Below are 22,125 nucleotides of genomic sequence, written 5' to 3'. Positions count from 1 at the left end.
ACGATATGATGTCAATTGATCAGGCGACAATTTTCTGGTTCCACGCATACCTTGTCATTATGTTTTGTAGAAGTCGTCCTATATATCATGCGTTTGCAGACGACGCAACATGTCATTGCTGCCAGCAACCGATGTTTTTTAACAGTGTTTAGCGCTGGATTTATTTGCTTAATATGGTTTGTAATAGAGTGTGGAATTATGAACACTAGATTTGCTTGTTTCCTATGGTTTGTGATGTCGTGAAATGATGGCCTCTGCATTTGTTTGGTTGTAATAATTTGGGACGATGAACACTGAAGCTATCTTTTTTATTTCTATAGTATTGTGAAACAATGTATTTTTTTAGATTCCAATTGTCTATAATAATATTGAGGAATGATAGACGCTGGTTCTGATTAGCCGGTTCTTGTGCTAACACACAAACACAGCCTGACATGGTTTCCTGAGACTGCTGTGGCTTCAAATTATGCGACAGGTGCCTGCAAAAATATTACATTTGAATAGCTCCAATTGAATTAACACAAGGAATCAGCGACCATGTTTAATAATAATACATTTTATTTTCTCAACGGGCACGCAGAAAATACAGACAGTAGCTAGCAGAACTTCAGAAAGACGCATGAATATCCAGCAAGCAAGGTTGCAAAAATCACATCGCATATATAGCAAAGTTCCAGAAAGATGTATGCCATTCGGTCAGCAAATCAGGACTGCAAAATCATCGGCAGAAAGACCCACGACACAGTGCAAAAGCATCAGCATTCAGTCAGCAATCAGGGTTGCGAAAAACAATATGAAAACGTAGCTTAATATACAAGATGATCAGTCGGAGCATTGTTTTGATCTGCCAAGCCTTCGTACTTCTTGCATCCCCAGGAGCACACTTAGCCAGCTCAGCGGATGGAAATTAAGAGTTCAGGAGGGTCAGATAGTTCAGGCATGCCAGGAACAGCCGAACAGTTGGTGGTGGTGGCTGTATAGTAGATGCAGCAGCCGGCTAATAGCTGTACGCCAGCAAACGATGGTAATCATCAGGCAGCTAGATCAGAACGGCCCAACGGGAAAGCCAAAATATTAAAGTGCATATCTTAAGATGAAAACAAAACATCATAACTAATTTGCACCACTTCTGTCAAAATGGGGTCCGAAATTTATAAGCTAAGAAGGCTGACAAGTTAAGGTGTAAATGCATGGACTGTAGTTTGGTTGGTAGCTGAAACAAGCAGAAATAATATTGTATTCATTCTCTTACTGTGAAATAAGATTGCAAACAAAGTTGCTACGCATTGGAGAGAGTCAAGCTGAAGTTTCATCGAAAGCGGATGAAACTTCACACTACATATGTTTTAGGCAAAAGGCAGGGTGGAACAACTTTTTAGTTCAATTTAGAAACAAGAGCACCCATATCAACTGTAAAAGTTCTACTCCCTCCTTTCCGGTTTATAGGTCTCAATTTAAAAATCTCACCAACCAAGATAGATGGTGAGTGGTGGAATACTTTTTGTAGTTTGCAAAACCATCCAATTAATGCTCTTGTTTTCCTCAAAAAATTATGTTTACCAATGTATTAATTGCAATGCATGCATGCATAAGGTACATGCATTGGTCAATTTTCTCTTAATAATTGCATGCAATGATTTAATGCACCTTGGAACCTGAACATGTGATGGGGAACAACCAAATTGAGCCTTATAAAATGAAAAAACTAAAATTTTGAGATAAGCCCTATAAACCGAAAAGAAGGGAGTAGCACAGTAAATGCCCTATCCTGGCATGTGCCAAAATCCTATTTTCATACATGAAGCACAAGCTTATATGATACACACCTTTGCCTTATCACCTGAAGTATTAAAAATGGACCAAACGCGCAAACACCAAGCACAAAATCTTTGTTAGCCCAGAACTACTCGCTAGCACTCGAGTACACTGATAGACGAACGGTGGATGAGCATACACGCGTACTACTCACACACTCACTAGTGTATCACACACACACACACACGTAGTAGGAGTAGTAGTAGTACACAGCACTTGAGGCTTGGAGCACACACGATGGTACTAGAAGGAGGAAATGTCTTGTATTGAATCTAAATGTCCTTCTTCCAACCGAGGGACTATGGCAGCTGAGATATTTCTACTACTGCCCACCTCATCACATACGTGTACCAGCCTAGACACTAGGTACAGCTCAACATTAGCTAGCTAGTTTGCCTTAACTGCTAAGGGCCTGTTTGGTTTCAATAAGTCACCCGACTTATAAGTCAGGTGACTTAAAACTAGTGACTTATAAGTCACGCCTGTTTGGTTATCACCTGACTTATAAGTCATCTGACACACCTTTCCACACCAATCAACATCATGCAGGTGGTGGGACCGGTGACTTATAAGTTTTAAGTTGGGGTGGAACAACTTATGACTTATAAGTTGGGATGACTTATAAGTCAGGTCTGTTTGGCAAAATAAGTCACTTTTTTCATTTTTCGACTTATAAGTTGGTGACTTATTTGGAACCAAACAGGCCCTAAGCAACGCAAGTGTTGCCGACCTGCCGAACTGCTTAGTTACTTCTTATAGGTAAGTAATTTTCTGCTGCTGCTGGTGCATGCAGCCATGCATGCATCTAGCCATGCATGTATCAAAGACAGGGTTGGGCCCACAATCTTCCCATCAAAGCTTGCACCTTTATTTCATTTTTTTCGCATTAATGCAATACCTCTGTGTTTAACAATCCAAAGTTCTACAAAATTCAGCAAATATAAGTAAAAAGAGCCTGCTCAAAGGCAATGCTTTAGAAAAATATTGAATGAATAAGGTTGAGTAGACATCACACCAGTAACTGCTCTGATTGAACATTTTAGTAAACTACCAGGTACACAATCTGCACTAGCATGTAGGATAATCATAATAACTGAATGTTATGGATAAGAAGGCTGGTTACAGTAAACAATAGCCAGTTCTAGGCAAACAAGAACAAGAGTAACGGTGTTCTTTGGAGTTAACACTATGCTTAATCTGTAGGTTTACCAGGCATTGCTCTGAACTGAAAACCAAGCAAGAGGAGTGTAAGCACCAGCAAATTGAGTGGCATGATTCAAGTAGATTCAGAGGTATGCACAAATAGTTCAGCCGATAGAAAAGCCAATTCTTGGAGGAAGCATTGAAGGTAAAGCTACCACCCATTTGCATCTGCTAATGACTCTGAGAACAGAGGAACATAGGGTAGAAATCGTTGTGTACTAGTATTTTTCTCAAGATCAAGGATGCATCCAACTTTCTGATGTTGCATATCATACGCTACTAACGTATGACCTCCACATGGAACCAAGAAAATGGTGTCGCAGTCTGGATGGATCCCAATCACCATGTAATTCTTCGTAGTCATGCCCGTAAACTTATCGATGCTGGCAGTACGTTTCAGGACCAATTCCTTACTATCACAATCCTTGAGGCACCAGAGTTCTATCCCAGAAACTAGGATGTTGTTGTTATCATTGAAGGAAGCTATAGCATAATGTAAACACCCATGGGACGATCCAATCATAGCAAATCCTCGGGCATACGGCACACTGATGGTCTTCCACACTTTCCCAGCCATGTCCACTGCCAGCAGCACATGGTCGTTGTTGGTTCTCGGAAGGAAGCTGTCGGTGTCAAAACCGGCAGATCTCGGGTAGGGGGTCCCGAACTGTGCATCTAGGCGGATGGTAACAGGAGACAAGGGACACGATGTTTTACCCAGGTTCGGGCCCTCTTGATGGAGGTAAAACCCTACATCCTGCTTGATTGATATTGATATTGTGGATGTTTACAAGAGTGGATCTACCACGAGATCAAGGAGGCTAAACCCTAGAAGCTAGCCTATGGTATGATTGTAAGGGTTGTTGATGTTCTGATTCTAGTCCTACGGACTAAAGCCATCCGGTTTATATAGACACCGGAGAGGGCTAGGGTTACATAGAGTCGGTTACAATGGTAGGAGATCTACATATCCGTATCGCCAAGCTTGCCTTCCACGCCAAGGAAAGTCCCATCCGGACACGGGGAGAAGTCTTCAATCTTGTATCTTCATAGTCTTGGAGTCCGGTCGATGATGATAGTCCGGCCGATGATAGTCCGGCCGATGATGGTAGTCCGGTCATCCGGACACCCCCTAATCCGGGACTCCCTCAGTAGCCCCCGAACCAGACTTCAATGACGATAAGCCCAGCATGCGTGTAGTCTTCGGCGTTGCAAGGCGGGTTCTCCTTCAAGTTATACGTACCTGCCGAACAGTGTTCAGCTTCCTCATCAATGTTGCGCGTCTTGGCTTCCACGCCCAATAATGGCATTCTTCCATGCGTCGCGCGAACGTGAAAAGCCAGGGTGTCTTTTATGTTTTACCCCCTAGTTGTGCGAACAATCTGCCTATAAGGGAGGCAAGATTCCAGATCCAAGTCACCATCTTGCTCTCGCAAATACTCAACGGAGCGCTTTCGACCAAGAATCCATTCCATCATGGACCGTCAACGCGGCTCCTCTTCTTGCGCTCCCGACCCTTTGCCTGGAGATTGGAGGAGATGCTCTGTTCCGCACAACGAGCTGGTGAAACTCCAAATGGGGGGATATCTCCCTCCGGCCTTCATGGTTCCGGTTCGAGCCAGGCTGGCCACCTACAAAGGTGGGAAGCAAGCGGAGGCTACCCCAAATCCCAACAAAGGGGAGCGGGTATGCTTCGTCCCCTATCTGATAAGGGGGCTCGGATTTCCTGTACACCCATTCCTCCGCGGGCTCCTGGAGTTCTACGAACTCCAGCTTCATCACCTCACGCCCGCCTCAATCCTGCATATTGCGGGTTATGTAGCTCTTTGCGAGCTTTTCCTGGGCGTCGAGCCCCATTTCGCGTTGTGGAAGAGGTTGTTCTTCCTTGTACCCCGCTCTCATGAGGGGTCCATATATCAAGTGGGCGGCGCCGAAATATGGCGCATTGCCGGGACCGGATATCCATCCGGAACCCCTAAGAAGGCGCCCGAAGACTGGCCTTCGGAATGGTTTTATATAGAAGACGCTCCGCTGCCGGACCCTGTTCGGATCGGCCTCCCGGAGTTCAGCAATGCTCCTCTGAAGAAACGCCTTAGTTGGCGTCCGCGGAGCCCCCATCTGGAGGAAGACAAGAGCGTCCATTATTCGATGGGCCGAATAAGGTTACTGGCCCATGCCGGGTTGACCATGATTGGAATCATGGCAACATGCATTATGCGGGGGGTGCAGCCACTACAATATAGGGGCCACCCCATGTGGGATTTCAACGGGGAGGACGATGCCACCCGTCATGGCCGCAAAGGGCCGGATTCGGCCGAAGATCTGGTGGCGATCTTGTCTGGCCTGTATAAGGGGGAGAAGGAGGATTTCCTTCGGACGAACCCGTTAAATGGGTTTTCCATGAGTAATCCCCGGCCTTGGGTAAGCGAACACTCAGCGTGTCCGACCCATGCCTTTCGAAACTTGAGTTTCTTATATAGTGTTCTTCTTTCGACGCAGGAACTGCGCCGGACCGTGGAGGGAATGCTAAGTCCGGCTCCGCAGCCCGAGGATCCCGAGAGATCCCGGGATCCGGCCTCCTAAGAGGATCCGGACATAAGGGTGGAGCTAATCGACGGGGTGTTCCACCAGCTTAGCATGGATAATGCTTTAGTCGCCATCATGGCCGACTATCCCGGACTATATCCGGCTCCCCGGGTGATTGCGGCTGAAGCCCTGACACCGTCATTCCTTCCTTGCTTATTTCTGACCACCGTATATGATGGCACTGTACAGGAGGCGCCCCTAGGGCGAGGAGCCGAGCCCGCGGTGGCTGACCAACAAGGGCCAGTTCAGACCAGTAGGCGGAAGAGGAGCGCGGCGCGGACTGAAACGTCGCCGCAAAGGTGTAGCTCACAATTCAGTATTTAGAGCAACGTTCCTAGGAAGCGTTTGAGTGCTCATGACTTTTATAGGAAAAAAGGCGTCCGCCGGACTGCGGACGTAGAGGTTGTCAATCCAACCTCTACCCGCCGGGCTCCCGCACCTGGTCAGGAGGGGGAGGCGAGCGCAAGGCGCGAGCCGGACGTTCCTCCGAAGGAGGATGCCGACAAACTGTCCGCCACCAAGTCTGAGGCGGAGAGTGCCCTGAATCACAGGCGCCGCCGGACAGTATTTCGTGACGCGTGCTTCTCCCCCGAGGCGTTGAATGCCTTTAACACGGGGGACGCGCACCTCCGCGCTGCTCAAGATGGTTTTATCAGAGCCACGGAGCAGTATGTAAAAGACATACGGGTAAGAGAATTTAACAGTTATATATGCTAGTAGCCCCCGAGACTTAAAGTAGTTATATTAAACTGATTTAAGGATCATATGAAACGTAGGATCTTACCGAGAAGAATGCCCGACTGTCTCAGGAGCTGCAAGAGTGCAAGGCCCAACTTGAGGCCGCATTTTCTGGCGCAGGAGGAAACGCAAGGACCTCTCCTGGTAACGCATTATTTTAGAAAGATAAGTAGCGTTTGGCATTTGCGCAAGTCTAAAAAACGACATTGCAGGTGCTGTCGGACAAGATCCGGACAGGCAAGACCTTCTGCGCCAACTAAAGGCTGACGAGAGGGTGCTGCATAAGGTGCAGCATGAAAGGAACAAGCTCCAGGATGCCCATGCCCAGCTTGGAGAAGAGCTGAAAGGCGTTCGGGCCGAGCTGTCGGGCTCCGTTAAGGAGAATCAGTGGCTTCGTCGCGGCATATATATTAAGTGCTTGAGCGAACTCCTTTGAAAAGAAGAGTTCGGCGAGGAAGTCAATTTGACAGAATATGTCTTTAGGTATGCTCACAGGTCGCCCTACAGAGGAGATGCCTGTAACAACGGGTGATCAACTTCCCGAATTGTTGCAACTGATCGAACGAGTTCGACAGGCTATGAGCGGCGTCGTTCAGGCGTTATGGCCAGCCTTCTCCGTACCAGAGGGTCTTGGGGAGCTTGCGGAGAAGCTGCAGGGAGTGCGGCAGCGCTTCCATTTATGGAAGATTTCGGCCTGCCGTCAAGGTGCCAGGGAGGCCTGGGCCATGGTAAAGACACGGTACAAGAAGGCGGATCCCAACCACATGGCCAAAGTCGGACCTGTGGGGCCCGATGGGAAGGAGATCCCTGTGAGTTTAGTATACGACCAAGTGGAGTTGGCCGCGAAATTTTCCCAACAGGAATGTAAATTAGACAACCTGTTAGACGGGATTGAGGAAGAATACAATCAGTCGAGTTGACAATGTATTATGAAATGACATACAAAATGCCTTCTAGCCGGATTGTAGATCGTTTGTCTTTGCCGACCTTTTCGCTTCGACCTCGGGACCCTAGAGTTCGGAGTGTGTCTGAATACCTTCTCGGTTATGAAACAACCGGGGTATGTGTAGAGACCAGGCGTAGGGGTCATCAGTGCTTTATCAGACAAGTGCCCAACTAGTTATGTTATATTACATGGCTAGTAAGAAACATCTTCCAGGGAGAATAGTTCCGTTAAGGGTTCCTTTCCTCTGGGGTGGCATGCCCTAAAGTGCATGTCCGGACTGCGAAAAAAGCAGCAAAACATCTGGGGGCAGATAAATAGGTGTATAAAAAATCATCTTTTAAGTCACCGACCGAATATTCCCTTAAGAACGCTAGCTTTCAGCTTCACCCAGTCTGAGGTACACATCCGGCTGACCCGGCAGTAACAATCGCAGAGGTGCTCCCTTTACCTCCTAGCCGAACAATCGGGAACGTAGGGGTAAGCACAGGAGCCAGGCAACCCAGCTTGGCCAAAACTTAAGTCATATCGATGCATATAATGGTGAATAAAAGGTACATGTGGAGGCTTGACACATGTGTTGGGCATGAAGCCCGTATAATTAAGCTTCTGGGAAAGAAGCCCCCAGGTATAATGAGTGCGGATAGCACATCAATTGCGCGCGAACATTGCGCAAGTAGGCCTTTTGAGGCTTGGATGAATAGGGTTGAGAAGAAAAAGATAAACAGAAGGCAGCGGAAGTAAAAAAAAAATTGGACGGGGGGAAAGGGACGAACTCTTAGTCCGGCGCTAGGCATAGAATCGTCGGAGGCGGGCTGCGTTCCATGGGTTCGGCTCGAGTCGGTTATCCCATGCATTTCGTAGACGGTACGCTCCGCCGGTCAGGACTTGATCGATGATGAAGGGGCCCTCCCATTTGGGCTTGAGCTTGTCCTTTTTCTTGTCCGGCAGGCGTAGAACCAGTTCGCCAACGTTGTAAGTCTTGGCCCGTACTTCTCTGCTTTGATATCTTCGAGCCTGCTGCTGATAAAATGCGGAACGAGCCTTGGCAACGTCGTGCTCTTCCTCCAATGCGTCCAAGCTGTCCTGCCGATCCAACTCGGCTTCTCTTTCTTCGTACATGCGCACTCGAGGTGAGTCATGAATGATGTCGCAGGGCAAAACTGCTTCTGCGCCGTATACCATAAAGAATGGTGTGAATCCGGTAGTACGGTTAGGCGTTGTCCACAGCCCCCAGAGTACGGAGTCGAGCTCCTCTACCCAGTGCGTGTCAGATTTCGTAAGGGACCGCACTAGTCTGGGTTTCATGCCGCTCATTATTAGACCATTTGCTCGTTCCACTTGACCGTTGGTTTGAGGATGATAGACTGAAGCGTAATCGAGCTTGATGCCCATATTTTTGCACCATGATTTGACCTCATCGATGGTGAAGTTCGTGCCGTTATCGGTGATGATGCTGTGGGGGACACCGTAACGGTGTACTACCCCGGATATAAAGTCTATCGCTGGTCCGGACTCTGCCGTTTTAACTGGCTTGGCCTCTATCCATTTGGTGAATTTATCCACCATGACCAATAGGTACCTTTGCTTGTGGGTTCCCCCTTTAAGTGGTCCAACCATGTCAAGCCCCCAGACCGCGAACGGCCAGGTAATGGGTATAGTTTTGAGGGCGGTGGGTGGCATATGGCTCTGATTAGCAAGGAGCTAACAACCGATGCATCTTTGGACTAAGTCCTGAGCATCTGCTCGGGCCGTCGGCCAGTAAAATCCTGTATGGAATGCCTTTCCTACAAGGGCCCGAGCTGCAGCGTGGTGTCCGCCTAGTCCGGCATGAATTTCAGCCAGGAGGTTTCACCCTTCCTCTTCGGAGATACACCTTTGAAGGACTCCGGTTGTGCTTTTCTTATAAAGTTCTCCCTCATAGACCTTGTAGGCTTTAGATCGCCGGACAATGCAGCGGGCCTCATTTTGGTCTTCGGGAAGCTCCTGCCTAAGCAAGTAGGCGAGGAATGGTTCTGTCCACGGGGCAATTACTGCCATTATGTCGTGGGCGGAAGATGTTATATCATCGGCTGAATCGCCGGTTGGTGCGGCTTGTTCCGGTTTGTTAGTTCCGGACTCCTCTTCCCATAATACGGATGGCTTGAAGAGCCGTTCCAGGAAGATGTTAGGAGGGACAGCGTCGCGTTTTGCGCCAATGCGTGCCAGTACGTCGGCTGCTTGGTTATTATCCCGGGCTACGTGATGGAATTCAAGTCCTTCAAACCGGGCTGACATTTTTAGGACAGCGTTGCGATATGCTGCCATTTTCGGATCTTTGGCATCAAAGTCTCCGTTTATTTGGGATATTGCGAGGTTTGAATCCCCGCGCACCTCTAGGCGCTGAAGCCCATGGAGATTGCCATCCGGAGACCATGTAAAAGGGCCTCGTATTCGGCTGCGTTGTTGGAGTCCGTGTACATTATCTGAAGTACGTATTGGACTGTGTCCCCGGTCGGGGACGTCAATACGACGCCAGCCCCCAGTCCGGCTAACATTTTAGAGCCGTCGAAGTGCATAATCCAATTGGAGTATGCGCCGTATTCTTTAGGGAGTTCGGCTTCGGTCCATTCAGCGACAAAGTCAGCCAAAACTTGTGACTTTATAGCTCGCCGAGGTTTGTAAGATATATCAAATGGTAAGAGCTCAATGGCCCATTTTGCAATCCTGCCCGTCGCGTCGCGGTTGTTTATAATGTCGTTAAGTGGTACTTCCGAGGCCATTGTTATCGAACACTCTTGAAAGTAGTGTCGGAGCTTCCGGGATGCCATGAACACCGTGTATGCTATCTTCTGATAGTGCAGGTAACGGGACTTGCAGGGGGTTAACACAGTGGATACGTAGTATACTGGTTTTTGAAGAGGGAATTTATGCCCTTCTGTTTCTCGTTCGACGACGAGTACCGCGCTTACGACTTGATGCGTAGCTGCGATGTATAACAACATTGGTTCGCCCAGGTTGGGCGCAGCCAGGACCGGATTTGTTGCCAAAATGGCCTTTATTTCTTCGAGTCCGGCGGTGGCAGCATCCGTCCACTCGAAGTGTTCGGTGCGCCTAAGGAGGCGATAGAGGGATAATGCCTTTTCTCCTAGACGGGAGATAAAGCGGCTTAGAGCTGCCACGCATCCAGTCAATTTTTGTATTTGCTTGAGGTTTTTTGGGATATCTAGCTGTGACAGAGCTCGGATCTTGGCTGAGTTTGCTTCAATTCCTCTACCGGATACGATGAAGCCCAGCAGCTTTCCAGCTGGTACGCCGAAAACGCATTTTTCCGGATTCAGCTTGATGTCATATGCTCTGAGGTTGTCGAATGTGAGCCTCAAGTCGTCTACTAGAGTTTCGACGTGTTTAGTTTTGACGACTACGTCGTCTACGTATGCCTCTACTGTTTTGCCGATCTGGGTAGCCAGACATGTTTGAATCATGCGATGATATGTTGCGCCGGCGTTTTTAAGTCCGAAGGGCATCATGTTGAAGCAGAATGGTCCATATGGAGTAATGAATGTTGTTGCGGCTTGATCCGCTTCTGCCATCTTGATTTGGTGATAGCCGGAGTATGCGTCCAGGAAGCACAATGAATCGTGCCCTGCAGTGGCATCGATTATTTGATCGATGCGGGGGAGGGGAAAGGGGTCCTTTGGGCAGGCTTTATTTAGGTCTTTGAGATCGACACATAGGCGCCAGGATTTGTCCTTCTTTGGTACCATTACCAGGTTTGCTAGCCAATCCGGATGTTTGATGTCTCTGATGAATCCGGCTTCCAATAGTTTGGCTAGCTCTTCTCCCATTGCCTGTCTTTTGGGTTCGAAAAATCGTCGAAGAGCCTGTTTGACTGGCTTGAATCCTTTTAGGATGTTTAGGTTGTGTTCTGCTAATCTGCGTGGGATTCCGGGCATATCCGAGGGGTGCCAGGCAAAAATGTCCCAATTTTCCCGAAGGAATTCTCGCAGTGCGGCGTCCACATCAGGGCTCAGTTGTGCCCCAATGGAGGCCGTCTTTGTCGGGTCCGTTGGGTGGACCTGGAATTTTACTATTTCATGTGCTGGTTTAAAGGAGGTGAACTTGGATCTCTTATCGAGTATCACATCGTCCCTATTCACCGTAGAGCGCAGCGTGGTGAGTTCCTCTGCCACTAGGGCTTCGGATAGTGCCTCTAAGGCTAATGCGGCTGTCTTGTTTTCGGCGCGGAGTGCTATGTCCGGATCACTAACGAGAGTGATTGTTCCGCCGGGCCCAGGCATTTTGAGCTTCATGTACCCGTAATGGGGTACGGCTTGAAAGATTGTGAATGCCTCTCGTCCTAATATAGCGTGATATCTGCTGTTGAACGGGGCCACTTGGAACGTGATTTCTTCGGATCTGTAATTGTCCGGCGAGCCGAATACCACATCGAGTGTGATTTTTCCTGTGCAGCGCGCCTCCCGGCTAGGGATTATTCCTCTGAAGGTTGTGCTGCTTCGCTCAATGCGGGTCCAGTCTATTTCCATTTTTTGAAGGGTTTCCTCGTAGATGAGGTTTAATCCGCTGCCTCCATCCATGAGGACTTTTGTAAGTCGAAAGCCGTCCACTATTGGACTAAGTACCAGTGCGGCTGGAGCTCGGGCTGTCCGAAATTTAGGTTCGTCGCTGGCATTGAAGGTGATGGTTGTGTCGCTCCATGGATTGGTTGTTGCTACTTGGTAGACTTCAGCGAGGCCGCGGATTGTTCGTTTCCGCATATTATTTGATGCGAAGGTCTCGAAGACTGTTGATACCGTACCGATGTTGTTGGGGTGGTTTTCCGGGGCTAGAAGCTCCTCTCCACTTTTGGCCACCTGCCGTAATATCCAACATGCTCGGAGGTTATGTGTTGGGACGGCGCCTTCTGTACTGTGAATTTTACAGGGTCCGCTAAGCCATCCCTCTAGTACGGTTCTGTGCCCTTTATGGGGTCTTTGATTTTTGGTTTTTGTGTCTGGTGCCTGAGTGTAGCGCACCCTTTTGTTGCGGACTAGGGTTGTATTCGGGGCCGGATTGTCCCAAAAATTATTTTCGGTTGTCCGGAAACTCTCCATCGCACAGTACTTTTGTACTATGGACGCCAGGTCGGCGAAGCGTGTAATTTCACGACGGCTGACGGCGTTCAAGAGTCCCTCGTCCGTGCAATTATTGCAAAAAATTGAGATTGCATTTTCCTCTCGGCAGTCCTTTATCCTGTCCACAACCAGGAGGAATCTGGCCCAGTAGTGATGTACTGTCTCGGCGGGCGCTTGCCAGATTAGAGATAGATCGCATATGTCTGGGCGGGCGGGTGGAAGTCCGGGGCCCAACCCATCTCAAGGCTCGGAGGCCGATAAGTTTCCGAATTTGGAAGCTTGGATTGCTGGACGTTGTCCAACGAGTCTGGTCCGATGCCCGACTTTAAGTTCAGCGCTTGATCGAAGTCCATCCCTCCGCGGGAATCCGGCATGGGGGATTCGGAAGCCCGGACAAGACTAGTTTTTAATATAGGAGAAGCATCGCCGCATTGTTCCTCTACCACTGCAACGTGGTGGGTGACCTGGGGAGAGTTAATCTCTCTCAGATCGGTTTTAAGCCCAATCTGTTTGTAGTCTGTAGCGACTCCCAGGGCGACGATGCGATCCAAGAGCTCGTTTACGGACGAGAGCTCTATTGGATCCAGCCGCTCGGCGAATTCCGAGCTGACGTGAAAATTGCTTTTGACGACTTGAGAGGTCATTGTAGAAGCGGTGGCCGGAGAGGCGGTCATAAGAAAGCCACCTAGCCGGATAGTTTGGCCGGCGGCCAGGGCTCCTTTGGCGAAAATACCGTCCTTGAAGACGGGAGGAGGCATCCTTCCTATTGGTGACGGCACAGAGGAACTCTCAATGAAAGCACCAATGTCGGTGTCAAAACCGGCGGATCTCGGGTAGGGGGTCCCGAACTGTGCGTCTAGGCGGATGGTAACAGGAGACAAGGGACACGATGTTTTACCCAGGTTCGGGCCCTCTTGATGGAGGTAAAACCCTACGTCCTGCTTGATTGATATTGATATTGTGGATATTTACAAGAGTGGATCTACCACGAGATCAAGGAGGCTAAACCCTAGAAGCTAGCCTATGGTATGATTGTAAGGGTTGTTGATGTTCTGATTCTAGTCCTACGGACTAAAGCCATCCGGTTTATATAGACACCGGAGAGGGCTGGGGTTACATAGAGTCGGTTACAATGGTAGGAGATCTACATATCCGTATCGCCAAGCTTGCCTTCCACACCAAGGAAAGTCACATCCGGACACGGGGAGAAGTCTTCAATCTTGTATCTTTATAGTCTTGGAGTCCGGTCGATGATGATAGTCCGGCCGATGATAGTCCAGCCGATGATGGTAGTCCGGTCATCCGGACACCCCTTAATCCGGGACTCCCTCAGAAGCCCATCAGGTAGAGCACGCCGTCAACAAAGACACATCTAGTCCTGGAGAACAGTGTAACTTCCTCAGCCATCACACAGTCCCTATGACTCCAGGCTCCTGTCCGTGACGAGTAGATGCTCACTCCTGTCACGCTCGACGAGCAGGCCTCCTCGAAACGAAGAACATGGAAATGTGATGAGACTGCCGGATCAAAAGCCAGACCTGCGATACAATTACGCCCTTTCGCCGGCTCTTGCGGTTGAGGTTGAGGGGGCAGCTCCACCCAACTCCCAGTGGCAGGATTGCACACGACAAAACGGCAATCATCCTCTGTCCAACTCCAATCCCAAGGGGCCAAATTCTTGGTGCAGGCGCGATAGAGAAGGAGGCCATTGCAGGCGTCTACTTGCTCCATATCCCTGTACTTGTTTGGCTGCAGGTAAGGGAGGGAAGGGTCGAACGGGGCTGCGCCGCCCGAGACACTGGCGAAGTGGTGCTGGTGGTGCACGCTGCGGAAGGACATGTAGAGGAAGCCAGCGAGGGCCTGGGGCAGCTTCTTGCGGTTGGCGGGGTCGGCGATGAGGTTGCGCCACGCCACGGAGACGCACTTGAAGCGATGTAGGGATCTGGCGGGGAGGCGGATGAGGATCTCCAGGATGAGGTCATCGGTGAACAGCGCGTCCGCCTCCGCCGTCGCTCCCGGATGGGTGCAGCTGCACAGCCCCGACTTGATCTTCTTCTCGAGACTCCTCTCCTTCTCCGTCTCCGCCTCCATGGAGCTGAATCTGGAGGGGACGGGAGAGGGAGGAAATCGGTGGTGGCGACCTTAGTTTAAGGCGGCGACGGGGGACTTGGATTGGATATATAGAGTCGTAGTACTTGTTTATTTTTAAAGACCTAGATTGGATAGTGTCCTACAAAATTACGTAAGATATAAACTCCTTTAAGCCAAGCGCACAAAACCAGGGTCAAAACTGGGGAGAGTGTTGCAATATAAACGCGAATCTTTATTACAAGTCTATCTAAGCTTCGGTTTCAAGAACAGGGGACCTATAATTTTCAATGAAAATAATGTATTGGGGTCGGAAGGGTGGTGTCATTCCAAAATGATTGAATTTAATCTACCAAACATTAGGATTTTAGTTTTTAAGATTGTGTTCGTCATGTCTGGGCTGACCTCCTCCCTTAGTCGCTGCGACATCGCTAGCTCATGACTGGTTTATTTGTCAATGCCATCGCCAAGCGTGTGCAGCCTTTCCGTCGCCGAAGGCATAGTTCTTGGTATTGGAAGGTAGGACAGAGCGGGAGGGTGACGGCACCCAGTATTTGTCTTCCCCATGACCATCCAGGGGCTTTAATGCCAATTGTCAGCATCCGGTGTGCTTCTTCCAACACACACAAGAGAGAGAGAGAGAGGTAGCTTTAGGCTAGTCATAGTGGGAGTAATTTAGGTAGTAACATAGCGCATTTCAAGAAAATTTTGCTTACGTGGCAAGTAGTTAATGAGAGGTGGTAACATAATATGTTACTGTAACATAGCGCTTTCCGAGACAAGATAAGTCTACAAGTTAATAAATGAAGCCATCCATAATACTACTATTATGTTACTTTGCATTATGAAGGTAGTAACTTAGACTAATGTCATGCATATGACACTAGTCTAAGTTACTCCCCACTATGACCAGCCTTAGGAAAAAGAAGACACAGGTGTTCTGCACTGCTCAAACTAAAAGCAACTTTTCTATTTCTTCTCATTGCTAATCTGTAGCTAATAAACACTAACAGAAACGACTGAGAGGTCGATGCTTGTGTGTCTCGTGTGAATCGTGCCATCCCATGACTCGAGGAGCACCCTCATAGCTCACAGTGGTGCTAGACTCGGGCGCACCAACAAACTTGATGTGCCCGCTACGGGTTTTTGTGTTAAGGAAAACGAAAGGGGAATAAACTTGCCAGACTCTGCCCTATAGATTCCCTCACAAAGACAACTCCAAACTACGCAGGCAAACAAACACAACAGCAACACATGATCAACGGACTTTAGAACTTTAGTGACAAAGCCTGACAGACTGCAGATTGCCAACCTACTTTTAATCTAGATCAACTAAGGGTGTGGTTCCAATTGTTGTTTCATATTAGAGTGGAGGCGTCAAACTACTAATTGTTGAGTAGGCAAGGAGGCCAGCACGTGATAGCACGAAACCGTGGCGGCGCACGGGAGAAGACAATACAACGACGCGATAACAACTTGGCAATCAAAGGATCGGTTACTCCGGACAATGCCTTAACCATGCCTCCAAAAAGTCAAGATGAGACATCGCGCCCCTCTGCCTTTAGCAATGAACATTAGTAGCACCAACATTGTCCGATTGGGAGCTCGCACAATCTCATTGGCAAGTCCAACAGGGATAAGGTCTCATATGCAGCCACTCTATAGATCCCACCGGATCATACGGCTCAAAATCATGTGTCAATATGTTGCTAGCTTAACTAGCCCATGCAGTAAGTCCTCTTTGGTGCTATGACTGGATACAAGAAACCTAGGCCTTGTTGTCAGGATGTTAGTCCAAGTCCAACCGCGGACATGTCATCTCTACCTCTTTTTTGGAAGCTCGGAAAGGACAGGATGATATTGTGCGTTATAGGTACTTCAGAAATTACTAAAAGCAAATCTAAAGCAAATGTGTTTCCTGTTCATATTTGGAAAACAATGAAACATATGCGAATGTGACAAAATTTTGTACACAGAGACATAAACTTTAGGGTTGAAGTTAACCGGACATCATTTAAGAAAATGAACCATAAACTACATAAATTTGATTCAAGCGTCCAACACATATGATTCGGTGATGTGGCATAGTTGCATGGATAGGAAAATTAAAACTTTTTGAGAATAAGGAGAGGAGAAATAGATATTCGTGAATATTTAGGAGAGAGAAAGAGGAGGAAACGGGTTGGGCTTAAAGGGAAGAAGGGTCGGTTGGTATGGATGGGCCTACGATTTTTTTCAGGAAAAGAAAGAAGAATGGGTAAGTTTTGGGGGCCCAAAAGCATACACAAGCTGCTGGAGCCTGGAGATGGAGCGAGACGCGCGCGCTCTTTTCGGTCTCGTTGGCGCGAAACTCTCTCAGTTTTTTCAGAGTCCCCGCCCTCTCCTCCTCCTCCTCCTCCTCCTCCTCAGCCGCCGCCGCCCCTTTCTCTTCGCCCCCATATCCGTTTTCCGGCCAATTTATCTACTCGCTGTTTCCACAGACGGAAATAGAAATCAAATCCAAGGTATGGTATGCTCTCCGCGACCCGCTGGATTCACAAGCAAAGTTTCTCTCATCGGGATTTTCTTTCATGTTTTTACTTTTTACTTATTCGGTTGAAGAAAAACATGGGGTATCTATCGTCAAATGTATGCAAATCCTTACCCATCCATTATCCAATGCAGTACACTAGTACGGTTTTCATCCAATCTGCTAGCTAGTGCACTCGTTCCAGTACAGTGAGTACCATTTTCATCCAATCTGTTATAACTGGTTGGTATGGGGATTGGCGAACGCGGTTTTCCTTAGTATTTTGTTTATTCGGACGAATGGCCGCTGATTCGGGCTGGTTGGGTGGTGCTTCACCTGTGAGAGCTTTGTTTGTTTTGTCTGGACTGGTGGCGATTTATGCTGCTCTGCTCCTGCTAGTAAGTGTCAGATCCTACAAAGGGGATCAACCTAATCATGAGATTTTTTTTGTAAGGGAATTGCACTGGAATCTGGCTATAAGCAACGAGCCATGATGCATATTGCTGTAAAATATTTTCACATGTCTTTAGGGTTTGCTTAAGCAAAGGGGAATTCAGTGCCGACACAGCGGCAGAGGCGAGCTCTTCTTAGAGCTGCTCCAAAAGTAACCCAAACTTTACAGTGCACTTAACAGTAAATAATGGATTGCAGAATCTGTGAATCTCCTGAAATAACTCAACCATTATATATGTAGATGGACAACCTAGTTACACTTTTCTTGGGGTGATTTGTGTATGACATTTGCCTGCCGAATTTCTCTCACAATTTTGCCTCTTCTTTTTGTGTCTGTGAAGATGGCAGAATGTGCAGAGCAGAAACTATTTGACAAGCTGGATAGGATCTTGGCAATGACTGAGAAGGTCCCTACAAAAAGATCTATTGTGGACTACGCCACCCTCACGGAAGAAGAAAAACAGGACAGGGGTCTCGGGTGGCTAACATCCATGTGGCAGGGACGGGTGAATGCGGTACTGGGCGATCAGATGGGAGACGGGGAAATAATCACAACACTAAAGTTTATTGCTCGGCTCAAAGAGGATGGTCATCATGGCCCGTACATGATAGTTACTTCTCTGTCCTGCATCGGGGAATGGTCAGAGTGCATAAAGTAATGTTTCTAAATTTACGATGTATTTCACTGTTACACAGTATCTCGCTGCTAGTTAATGTCCTAACATGGGGACACTTTGTTTCAGGCGTTTTCCATCTATCAATCAACAAATGTATTTTGGAAACTTTAAGGATCGGGCGGTGTTGAAGAAAGAGTTTGTGCACAAGACTGTTTGCCCTGCTTTCCCAATCATATTGACTTTACATGGTATGGTCCATTTAGAAAAGAATTGGCTTGCTCAGTATGGCTGGAAATATGTTGTTGTTGACGAGGTGATGCAAAAACACACATATCTAAATCATTTTCTTGTTACTACAAGTCATCCATTTCTCCCTCTTGTATTTTCATCTCAGTCCCGTACTTAATTTTCCAGGGCCATCTGCTGGATAAAAGGGGACGTGAATTAGTCGACGAGGTAAAGCGCCAGCCAATGGGCCGTAAGCTCCTTTTGATGAGGGAACCTTTTCAAAACAATCTGGCAGAGCTGTGGTCACTACTGAACTTTGCTCTGCCTAGTGAATTCTCGTCTCATGACGAGTTTGATTCATGGTATGATTTGCTAGTTAGCACCCAAACCGCTCAACACCCTTATGTTATGCACTTGTGATGCCAAATGGCATTTGTTGAACATGTATTCATAGTCATACATAGTTACCTGCTATCTATGTCCTGCTATTTTATATCTCATTCATGTTCTTCATTAGGTGGAACTCCTCTGTCCATCAGTGATTGATTTCTGTTGTGATGCCAAATTGCAGACCTGAATTTTATGAAGTAAAATTTACCTATGTTCCTGACTGGCTTACTCGGCTTTCAATTGGCCTGTTGTTATATTGAGAATTCCAGTGATTTGCATATGAATTTAACAGAACAGATTTGTTGATGGTTGTTATAGCCAAGACATCTATTCAGATTTGTTAAGGTGGAATGATCATAAGAAGCTCATATTATGATTAAACCAATGCAAACTGATCTGTTAAACTAGGGAAATACAAATTTTCTTACTATCAGTTAACTGTCATAAACTAATAATTGCAGGGATTTCACTATTTAAATACTGTTCTCCTGTAGCTCTATGTAAAAATATACTCGTGATCCATAACAATTATTATGGATCGGAGGGGGTATTATTGTACTGCTGCTTAACTGTATTGTATATTGATATGTTATGTTTGCTGAAAAGCTTAATCATGAATCAAGTAACACATGTATTTCTAACCATTATTTAGATGGAGTTTGGTTGTCATTTTCCTTACACAAAGACAATGAAGCCACCCATTAAATATTTCTATGCAGTATTAATTTCTTTATTGCCTTTGCTGACATGACAACAATCCTCTTTAAAGGTTTGACAGATCTGGGAAAGAAGGTGAGGACCAACAAACAGAAGAGGAAAGAATGACCCTTCTTTCAAAGCTTCATGCCATCCTGTGTCCATTCCTTCTAAGGGCCATGAAGTCAGATGTCGAAAACAGGGTTCCACAAATGAAAGGAGCCACATGCTACAAGACTAAAGTTGTCCAAAATTCTGATGTGATTAGCATCACATGCCCTAGCGACCATGCAGCAATAAAAGGCGCAAGGGCTGGTGCTCAAGAGGTAGCAGCAGAGGTTGTTGCTGAAAGTGGTGGTGAAAGTAGCCCTAACACGCGGTCCTGTCAATTGGGCTTGGAAGTGCAAGGCAGCAGGGCTATTAAGAGGCCACGGACAAATGATGCACTTGTCTCCCTGGTTGGCAAAAGCAATCCAGTCAGGCGTGTGCAAGTGCGAGAGCCAACTCCCTCCGAATCAATCATCAAGTCACTCAAAGAGATACCTGACTTAGCCCGCAGTGATATTCTAAGAGCCTACAGTACTCTTATCCGTGATGATCGCCAATTTGAATCTCTCATGGCGCTCCCAATGAACATGAGAAAGGATTGGCTGCTCATGGAGATTGGAAACAGGTAGTGGTAGCTGCTGATGGAGATTGGAAACAAGTATTGGTCGGCTGGTCGCTCCATTGCTCCATCAGTATGAATGTTTAGATGTTGTCCGCTGGACTTTTGGTAAACTTGAACTCGTGCTCCTGATGCTCCTCTCCGGAGTAATTAGTCTTCCTAATATAGGAACCATGCATGTGATGGTCTGCACATGTGAGGTGCCATTTATGTATATATGGAATTAATCTCATGCTATCCTTATAACTAGATATGTAGTCTGCTTATTCCTCAACTGCAGTGTCATTTACCTGTGACTCCTGAGAATATTTGATATGAGTGGTAAAATTATCATGAAAAATTGCTTCGATTTGCTTAGACGCATGTGTTTCTGCTGCCTTTTTATTTCAATATTAATTTAACTGTTCAACCGTCAGCAATTTGCACTCTATTGGCCTGAAGGTGAACATCTCTAATCTCTTTTTAGAACTTGTAAAAAGAATCTTGATGAGCGAAAGCTTGTCCAATCTATTTGTTGCTGTATGCAAATTTTGCGGAAATGTGGTCAAAAGTTTCACCTCATTGTGCAGTGTTCTTCAGGATAGGGCTCATTGTTACCATGTTTCTGAACATGGTAGAGTAATAAAATAATGGGAAGATGGTAGCAACTGCAAGCAGCACTATTGTGCAAACTGTGTAGCAGAAGCTCCTATGAGAATTTCTGAAGTTCCTTTGAGATTGACATGTCTTAAGAGAAAAGAATTTGCATGCTTTTTCCTTTAGAGAAAATAACTGGATATAATTCCCGCGTGCATCACTTGGTACTGCCGACGTGGCTGCTGCATATTTTTGTAAAACAGGTTTTGTTTTTTTGACAGCTAATTGTGTTTAATAGGGATCAAGAACTTGAATTTTCTTATCAGCTGCCTGTCTGTAATGGCTGTAATCCTGATGATTAATGAATGAAGGCTCCTTCTGATCTCCCTGGGGAAAAGTAATCCTGCATCTGTCATGTTCTGACTATTTTGTACTGGAGGTTCTGGTATGCTAGGATTCGGGCTTACTTAACATAATTAAACCCCCTGGTGTTTAATGCCAGGTTAGGTGGTTGACAAGAACTGAGATAGTTTTTTAAGCCTGAAAGTGAATCTTGATTTTCTCAACAAAAAAAAAGCTTTTAGACAGAATCTCATCAAGTGAAAGCTTGTGCAATCTATTTGTTCCTGTATGTAAATTTTATAATTTTGAAATGTTGGCAAAAAAGCTCTGCGTACATCTGAAATTCATGTTCCTGCGTGAATCTTGATTTATCTCACAATATTCTGGTTTTCGAATAGAATTTGGTGAAGATGAATGGGAATATAAACTAAGGAGGGTAGGTGAGATGTAGAACAGAGCCTTTCTTCAGTTACAGATCATACACGATGCCCATTTCCCCCGAGCCAGCGCCTCCACTTGAAGGATTATTTGGTCCAAACGTCTTTCTGAGCTCTGGTTCAGCCGCTAACCTTCGGGCTTGATTCATCGTTTGTTGGCTGCTCTGTTTCAGTGCTGGCTTGCTCTCTGCTTCAGGAACTGACTGGGTCCCATCTTGGATGAAGCAGTTTTGTATTGCTATCTTTCTGAAAAATGCAGTCTCACAAGCTTTCTGACCAGGGATCCATTTGGCACCTCCTTGTAGCAGAATCTCTACAAGGAGAGGGGGAAAACCTGGTAGTGTTTTGACAATAACAGAACTTTTTGTTACAAAAGGAAAAAGTAAATTATTAGAGCAGAATCTACTTTTTGTATATTTCAGAAGTTCATACCTCTCTTTGTACTTTGCTCTGATCTCTCGACCACGAGTGGATTCAGTTCAAACATGGCCTAAAGCCAGAAATGAATAGATGTGGTGAGTAAGAACATCATTCCCTTTCCCATCCAATTTGTGCGACTGGCAAAATAGTAGGACAAGGCAGAAATACCCAGTGGAGTACACCATAGTTATCTGACCAGAGTTATGAACATTGACGGAGATAACCAGAGTCTTGTGGAGATCATGACGTCTGTTGTAGGTTGCTTGGAAGACATGCAGTTCCATCATTAACCCAATTGAATGG

The 22,125-nt window shown here is 46.8% G+C and overlaps 1 protein-coding gene and 1 pseudogene across 1 annotated transcript; one reads left to right on the top strand and one right to left on the bottom strand.

Annotated features, from left to right (window-relative positions):
* Nucleotides 1–3,169: 3,169 nt before the first annotated feature.
* Nucleotides 3,170–14,490, bottom strand: LOC119284336 (annotated as a pseudogene).
* A 2,381-nt stretch (nt 14,491–16,871) lies between these two features.
* LOC119289957 (ATP-dependent DNA helicase DDM1-like) lies at nt 16,872–20,404 on the top strand. Its single transcript, XM_037569117.1, has 5 exons — nt 16,872–16,991; nt 17,791–18,104; nt 18,193–18,379; nt 18,481–18,656; nt 19,454–20,404. Exons 2-5 carry the CDS (start codon nt 17,791–17,793, stop codon nt 20,055–20,057), a joined length of 1,281 nt encoding a protein of 426 aa, XP_037425014.1. The 5' UTR covers nt 16,872–16,991; the 3' UTR covers nt 20,058–20,404.
* Nucleotides 20,405–22,125: the final 1,721 nt, after the last annotated feature.

This window comes from Triticum dicoccoides, chromosome 4A (genome assembly GCF_002162155.2).
Source record: "Triticum dicoccoides isolate Atlit2015 ecotype Zavitan chromosome 4A, WEW_v2.0, whole genome shotgun sequence".
NCBI classification, from domain to species: domain Eukaryota; kingdom Viridiplantae; phylum Streptophyta; class Magnoliopsida; order Poales; family Poaceae; genus Triticum; species Triticum dicoccoides.
The sequence above is the reverse complement of the archived record's forward strand: the minus strand, read 5'-3'. Positions and strand labels throughout refer to the sequence as shown.

Excerpts from the sequence above, each read along its gene's own strand:
- LOC119289957 (XM_037569117.1), top strand. The coding sequence starts at position 17,791 with ATGGCAGAATGTGCAGAGCAGAAACTATTTGACAAGCTGGATAGGATC. Across the intron at positions 18,105-18,192 it reads GAATGGTCAGAGTGCATAAA|GCGTTTTCCATCTATCAATC; the intron begins GTAATGTTTCTA and ends ACTTTGTTTCAG. Across the intron at positions 18,657-19,453 it reads CATGACGAGTTTGATTCATG|GTTTGACAGATCTGGGAAAG; the intron begins GTATGATTTGCT and ends TCCTCTTTAAAG.